The sequence below is a fragment of the Euphorbia lathyris genome, chromosome 5 (assembly GCF_963576675.1).
Source record: "Euphorbia lathyris chromosome 5, ddEupLath1.1, whole genome shotgun sequence".
NCBI lineage: Eukaryota > Viridiplantae > Streptophyta > Magnoliopsida > Malpighiales > Euphorbiaceae > Euphorbia > Euphorbia lathyris.
The window spans coordinates 23,057,070-23,063,890 of NC_088914.1; the positions used below are offsets into that span (position 1 = coordinate 23,057,070).

Below are 6,821 nucleotides of genomic sequence, written 5' to 3' on the forward strand. Positions count from 1 at the left end.
CCAAAATCACTACGGGACCTAGGTGAGACACAACATATTTTTTTTCTCCTAACGAGCCAGTGAATTGGTGTCAAGTATGGGTTAGTTAGGTATGTTCTGAATCACATCGAGGGACCATGAGTAAATCATGGGGATTGACTTGACACTCTCCTAAGTAATAGCAGATATCACACCCACTTGAGTAATGAAGCCGACGCCCACTTGAGTAGTGAAGCTGAGAAGTGTATGGCCACACTCGAATGAAGTAATTGGATATTTTTTATTCGAACTTATCAGTTCATTAGCAAATTAAGGAATGTTCGAGCATCAGATGAGGGTGACATGATCGTGTCTCATGTTTGACTTGATACCTTACAACAAATGATCACTTTGAGATTACAATTAGGTTCTCTGAACGGATAGATGAGATAACTATCTAAATTGGCTAGTCATAATAGCTTGCTATAGTACATCTATGACTTGTGAGATAAACTCAGTTTCGGTCAAATTCTCAGTATTAGATAGACCTAGACTATTTAAAACTAGACCGGTCGAGATAGCTTAAAATACGTATAATGGTTATATAAATTAACATATGAGAATTAGTTTATGTAGACCCGGGTGAACAATAGATTTCAATGAGATTGAAAATCAAGTTCAACCCAAACTCAAATCAAAAAATAAATAGCGGCAAAATTGTCTGAATATAGAATTTTGTGGTTAAAATGTAAATTCGATTTAATTTATATAGTTTAAGGAGGAAATTAAAATAGAATAATAGATATTATCTTAAATAAATAGCTAACTAATTTTTAAAGTTTTAACTAAATAGGTAGAATAACAGATATTATCTTAGTTAATTTTAAGGTTTAGTTATATTTTTCTTCATTTCTCCATTTTAATATTTTGATCATTAGTGAAATATTTTATTTGGTAATGCCTGAAGACATAGATAATATTAATTCAACCTCGTTAAATTATTGTATTCTCTTTATTTAGTTTATGCTCTACATTTTAAATTGTTGATTGTTTCAGCAATAATGTAATATTTTATTATTAAATTTTACATAATTATAAAAATTAATTTGGTGTAAATTTTATTTTATTAAAAAGCAATGGAAAATATTTTTAAAATTATAAAATTAGAGATATATAAAATTATAAATGTAAATTTATTATTTTTTATAAATTTTATAGATAAAATAAAATAAAATATCTAGATTGATAATAATAAATTCAATTGGGTAAAGAATAACCACATTAAAGTAGTTTTTTCTCATGTGTTCAGAGAAGGTAATCAAGTTGCGGATAAGCTGATTAATTTTGGTAGAGTTAGTTCGGATTTTTTGTTGGTAGGATGGAATTCCGGATTTTTGTTTTTTTCTCCTTCGTGATAATGCTTTAGGTAGGGATTCTTTCCGGTTTGTTTAGTTGTTGTTTTCTGGATGCTCTGTTGTTAATTTTTCATTTTGCTTTTAATAATATTGGGTATCACCCAGCCTGTATTAAAAAAAAAAATAGTTTTGAAATATCACCATATTGACCAAGGAAAACAAGATCATTTATTTCACTAAATAAATAACAGCAACAAAACCTTAGTCTCGAAATGATTCGAGATCGGCTAACATCAACCGTCATACGAAACCGTGAAATCAAATCATGTCAAAGATGAAAATCAAGATATTAATTTAATTTATAATACATTGGAGTCATTGTGGAGGATGTTATTGCAAACCCTTCTCCAATTCTGTGTATAGCTTAGACATGCAAACTCTGAGAATTTGGATTATTCTGAGAAAGAAGAAGACACATATGACATCTAGTAAAATGATGTGTAAGAAAATAAGCATGCAAAGGTGAAGTGTCACCATCTCATCCTCCATAAAAACCCTTCACTCTTCCCCCTTCAAACCGCACTCAATCTTCTCTTCTCTAATCAAAATGGCTAAATCTGCTCTTCTTCTTGTTCTTTGTCTAGTTGTTGTTTCGTTTCATGGCTCTGCCGCAAACAGGCAAGATAGGCAGCTCGACGAGTGCCAACTACGAAGCATAAATGCAAGGGAACCAGATGACAAAATTGAATGTGAAGCTGGTTTAGTTGAGACTTGGAATCCTAACCATGACCAGTTTCAATGTGCTGGTGTTGCTGTTATAAGACGCACCATTCAACCTAAAGGTCTTCGCTTGCCTATTTACAGCAATGCTCCTACTCTCGTCTACATTGTCCAAGGTATAACTTCATTCCATCCTCAATATGCACTATTAAATTTTAGAGGCGGATGTAAAAGTGACACAGGGTTTATTGATCCCGAGTTACAGAGATATAAAGAAAAACTGTAACGAATCTGTAAGACCCCCAATTTACACAGATTTAAAGAAAATTATAACTGCAGAAATATTTCTCGCTAAATATAAAATGCTGTCATTAATTTTCGTCATATACAGTTTATTGACAGAATCTAGAACAGCAGTGTCCGTTCTGATGTTTAGTCTTTAAAATACTGCTCACAGTTTATTCAGATTTTGTTTATCTGTCTTGGATTTTAGTTTCTAAAAAGAGCTCCCTAAGAATTTGTACAGATTTTGTATTAATGACGGAATGTGTATTAATGGCGGAATGTTTGCGACGGAATTATTGGGGATTTAAAAAATCTGTAAATTTTGAAATACATTTTTCATTGACTTGCTGATTCGGTCGCTATAAACATTCATTTATTATGAAATGCAGGTAGGGGAATGTACGGCGTTATGTTACCTGGATGCCCAGAGACATTCCAAGAGTCTCAACAATCACGTGGAAGCATGGAGGACCAAGACCAGCACCAGCAGATTCGTCGTTTCCGCCAGGGCGATATCATTGCTTTGCCTGCCGGTGTAGCTCACTGGGGCTACAACGATGGGAATGAAGATGTTGTCGCCGTTTCCGTCCTGGACACCGCCAACGGAGCCAACCAGCTCGACAACATGCCCAGGGTAAAATAAACTATTCAATTCAAATCAAACCTTTGGTCAATTTTCAGATTTAAACTCATCGGAGATAGAATGATTTTTTACTTTTTTGGGAGCAGCATTTCTATCTCGCCGGTAATCTTGAAGACGATTTCCGGAAACATTACCAACAGCAAGGCAAGAGACCATTATTCCCCAGCCCAAGATATTCCAGCCGCGGTAGACAGAGCGAAAAGAGCTCTTGCAACAATTTGTTCTGCGGAATGGATTCAAAGATGATCGCCGAAGCTTTCAACATCGACGAACAATTGGCGAGGAAATTACAGAGTCAGAACGATTTCAGAGGCGGCATTGTCAGAGTCGAGGAACAGCTTCAGGTAGTGAGACCTCCGAGGACTCAACAAGAGATGCAACAAATGGAGAGAGAACAATGCCGACCAGGAGGAGGTTGTGTTGCTAACGGCGCCGAGGAGACTTACTGTTCTATGAGACTCAAAGAGAACATTGCCGATCCTTCACGCGCCGATATCTACGTCCCTGAAGTTGGCCGTGTTAGCACTGTTAACGGCCACAACCTCCCTATCCTTCAGAGTATCCGGATGAGCGCTTCTCACGTGGTTCTCCACTGTGTAAGCCAAATCGATTCTATCACGGTGGCGCGTTTCTCCCACGCGCTTCCAAATTTCTCCTAAATTGACTGCATAGATCTGATTTTTTCTAAATTGACTACATAAATCTGTTTTCCTCAGGATGCAATGAGAATGCCTCACTGGCATTTACATGCGCACAGCATCATGTACTGCGTGGAAGGTCAGGCTAGGGTTCAGATCGTGGACGAGAACGGGAAAAGCATGTTCGACGGAACTTTCAGGAAAGGACAGGTCCTAACGGTGCCACAGAATTTCGTAGTAATGAAACAGGCAGAGAGCGAGAGATTTGAATACGTAGCATTTAAGACCAGCGCTTACACAATGACGACAGATTTGGCCGGGCGGACCTCCGCCTTCCGTGCTATGCCGGTGGAGGTGATAGCAAATGCATTCCAAATGTCGGTTGAAGATGCGATGAAAATAAAGTATGGAAGGGAAGAGACGACATTGGGAATGTCAAGAAGGCAACAGTCCAGAAGAATTAGCAATCTTGCAGCAGCTGCTGTGGCTACGATAGCTGAAGTTGCAACTTCTGTTTAAATGAGAGGAAATAAGCAGTTTAGCCTTTTTTGGGGTTAATTAATGTTAATCCATCCTCGCAATAAATAAAAACATCTCATGTGTAGAGGAAGTAGTACCTACCTACCTGCTTACCAATAAGCGTTGGCTTTTTTGTATGCAATAATAAGGTTCAAAACAATGCAATTACCTCTTTTCTTTCTTTTTCTTTCAATAATTATATAACAAATAATATAATAAAGGTCTAAACCACGCTCTAAAGTTATCTATTTTGTCACTTTGTCTCTATCCATTTTGGTCACTTTATCTCCCGAATTTAAAAGACAATCTATTAGCTACTCCAACTCTCTAAAAATAACATAATGCACTTTTTATTTTTATTTTTTATTTTTCTTTAATCAGAGAAAGGTTTGATCAATCGTATTTTGGTTGATTTTTCCATATGCAATGTAGCTTTTACCTTCAGAAAAAAAAATTCTTCTTAGAGCATATTTTGTAATAACCTCTCTAAACTCATACATATTTTAAAATAGGGAAAAGTACATACAAAACCTCTCTAAACTAATACATATTTTAAAATAGGGAAAAGGTTACGGAAAAGTATAAAAATAAACCTTGTGGTTACACCTATTTTCGAACAACACCTATGTGGTTTAAAAGTTTGCAAAATGGTACCTTGAGGTTCATTCTGTTAGCAAACACAGGCCAAATTGACTAACGGTGTTAAAAGTCAAAGGAAAAAGAATTAATTTGATCCTTATATTTATTTATTTTATAAATTAACCATTCTTATTATCTAATCATTGCAAACAACCCCCAAAATAAAAAATAAAGATCAATTAAACCATCTTTCCCATCCTCTTCTTCCTCCCTACATTTTTCTTTCATTCTTATGCCTAAATTTTTAGAATCTTCATCTTCTCTCTACGCTCTCTCTTTGCATGAACAGGTTTTTCTGAATTCCCTTAATAACGCACCTTTTCCCTCTTTGTCAGAGAACATGCTTTTATGAATCTATATTTTTAGCAAGTAATGGAGATAATGAAATACATGAACCCCAAGTGCCTAAGGTTGAAGAAACTTCAACTGAAATTCCCGATAAAGTCTTGTTGAAATATATATTTTTTGTTGAACCATGTCTGTCAACGGCCCTCAAGTAAAGTTGGGGTCAGAGTTATCCATTGTTTATGAACAATAATTGAGTTCAATATGGCTTGAGCTTTCATTGAAATGAATAATTGAGTTCTGAACCAATAAAACAGCTGAAAACGTTTTGTTGTTTAGAAATGGGCCTAAAAGAAACAAACTTAATTATTCATTTCTCCTATTTCACTCTCTTCTTTTCTACATCTGTCAAACTCAATGAATGGCTAATGATCTTCCCCAAACAGAAGGCCAAACTCTCTTCTTTTCTGCATCTGTCCTGCCGAGCGCTCCAGAACCCGCGGCTGGACCAGCGCTGCCGTGATTCTAAGTCCGTCCTCACTTTATTTTTCAAATTTTTCTCCATCACTATAATTCTAACTCTTATAATTATTTTATCATTAAAACAAGATATATGTTTACTTGGTCTCTATTGTTGTTGATATATCATTTTCAAGTTTTGGGATTTACAAACCTAGAAGTTAAAACAAGAGCTTCTAGGACATGCTGATGATGTAAGTTACACTTTCAAGGCCAACAATCCTTTGATCCTAATCTATATACATTATACTAATTGCTAAATTACAAATGGATAAATAGATAAGGTACATGAAGTTGTTTAATTCAACACCACAATTAATAAAACTTCATACAAGAGTCAATTACACATGAATCAATCACACAATAAGATTAAGGGGCCAAAGAAAATAGCAAAAAAAACACAGAAATTTCCACTAACCAGGTTGGAGAACTTGAAGAAAAAACAATGGTGAATAAAGCCCTAACCTGTGAAACAAAGCAATTCAATTATTCCTACTGCAATTAGAATTCTGCAGAATAAACCAGAACTAATTTGTTGTTGAAAAAAGCTTGCATAGGACAGAATTTAAATACAACGTGCAGCAACAAACCCCCCTAAAAGCAAGCAACACGCACAACTAAGAAATAGCAAGAAAATAGGCAAAAAAATCGAGCAAGCGTACCTGGTTCTTAGTCAATATCTTGGATTTGGCTTTAACACCCTCCCTAACAGTCTAATTCAAAATATATGCAGTTGACGCCAAATCAGAGAGAATACCGTGAATTTCTGCCCAAATCTCTCGCAATAGATTGCAGTCACCCAAAAGCATAGAAGATAACAAAAAAAAAAAAAGTGACAATGGCAGTTAGAGTTTTGATATGGTGTTCATATTTGTTCGCTGAGTAGTATTTCTTTCTACGCCTCTGGGGTAGGCGATATGGAAGTAGTATTTTTCTTGATTAGGGAGATAAACCAGATATATAATAATATACTGTATTAATTATATTAATTACCTCATAAAAATCCTAAACTTGTGCTAACTTAAAATTAACGAGGAAAAAAAGTTAAAATAGAGTTTTGTTAGCACTAAACTTCTAAAATTACAAGATAGAAACGTGAGTTATGGAGAAACAAGGAGAGAAAAAATAGGAAAAAAGTGGAGGGAAACTTAAGGAATAAAATTAAATAATTGTAACAAAATTATTTTAGTTACCCATAAAATTTTGTTATCACAAAATTAATAAATAATTTGTGACAATTATTATAGATTGTTACATTAT

General features: G+C 34.9%; 1 protein-coding gene and 1 long non-coding RNA gene across 2 annotated transcripts; one reads left to right on the forward strand and one right to left on the reverse strand.

Moving 5' to 3' along the window:
- Positions 1-1,344: 1,344 nt before the first annotated feature.
- LOC136229064 (uncharacterized) lies at positions 1,345-6,425 on the reverse strand. The gene is made up of 3 exons (XR_010688967.1): positions 6,224-6,425; positions 5,980-6,026; positions 1,345-1,479 (listed from the first exon to the last, which is right to left on the reverse strand). It is a non-coding gene; the product is annotated as an uncharacterized lncRNA (long non-coding RNA).
- Positions 1,885-4,299, forward strand: LOC136231069 (11S globulin seed storage protein Ana o 2.0101-like). Its single transcript, XM_066020319.1, has 4 exons — positions 1,885-2,209; positions 2,708-2,952; positions 3,048-3,557; positions 3,678-4,299. Exons 1-4 carry the CDS (start codon positions 1,921-1,923, stop codon positions 4,116-4,118), a joined length of 1,485 nt encoding a protein of 494 aa, XP_065876391.1. The 5' UTR covers positions 1,885-1,920; the 3' UTR covers positions 4,119-4,299.
- Positions 6,426-6,821: the final 396 nt, after the last annotated feature.

Coding starts and splice junctions, on each gene's coding strand:
- LOC136231069 (XM_066020319.1), top strand. CDS start 1,921: ATGGCTAAATCTGCTCTTCTTCTTGTTCTTTGTCTAGTTGTTGTTTCG. Junction 2,210..2,707: donor TCTCGTCTACATTGTCCAAG/GTATAACTTCAT, acceptor TATGAAATGCAG/GTAGGGGAATGTACGGCGTT. Junction 2,953..3,047: donor AGCTCGACAACATGCCCAGG/GTAAAATAAACT, acceptor TTTTGGGAGCAG/CATTTCTATCTCGCCGGTAA.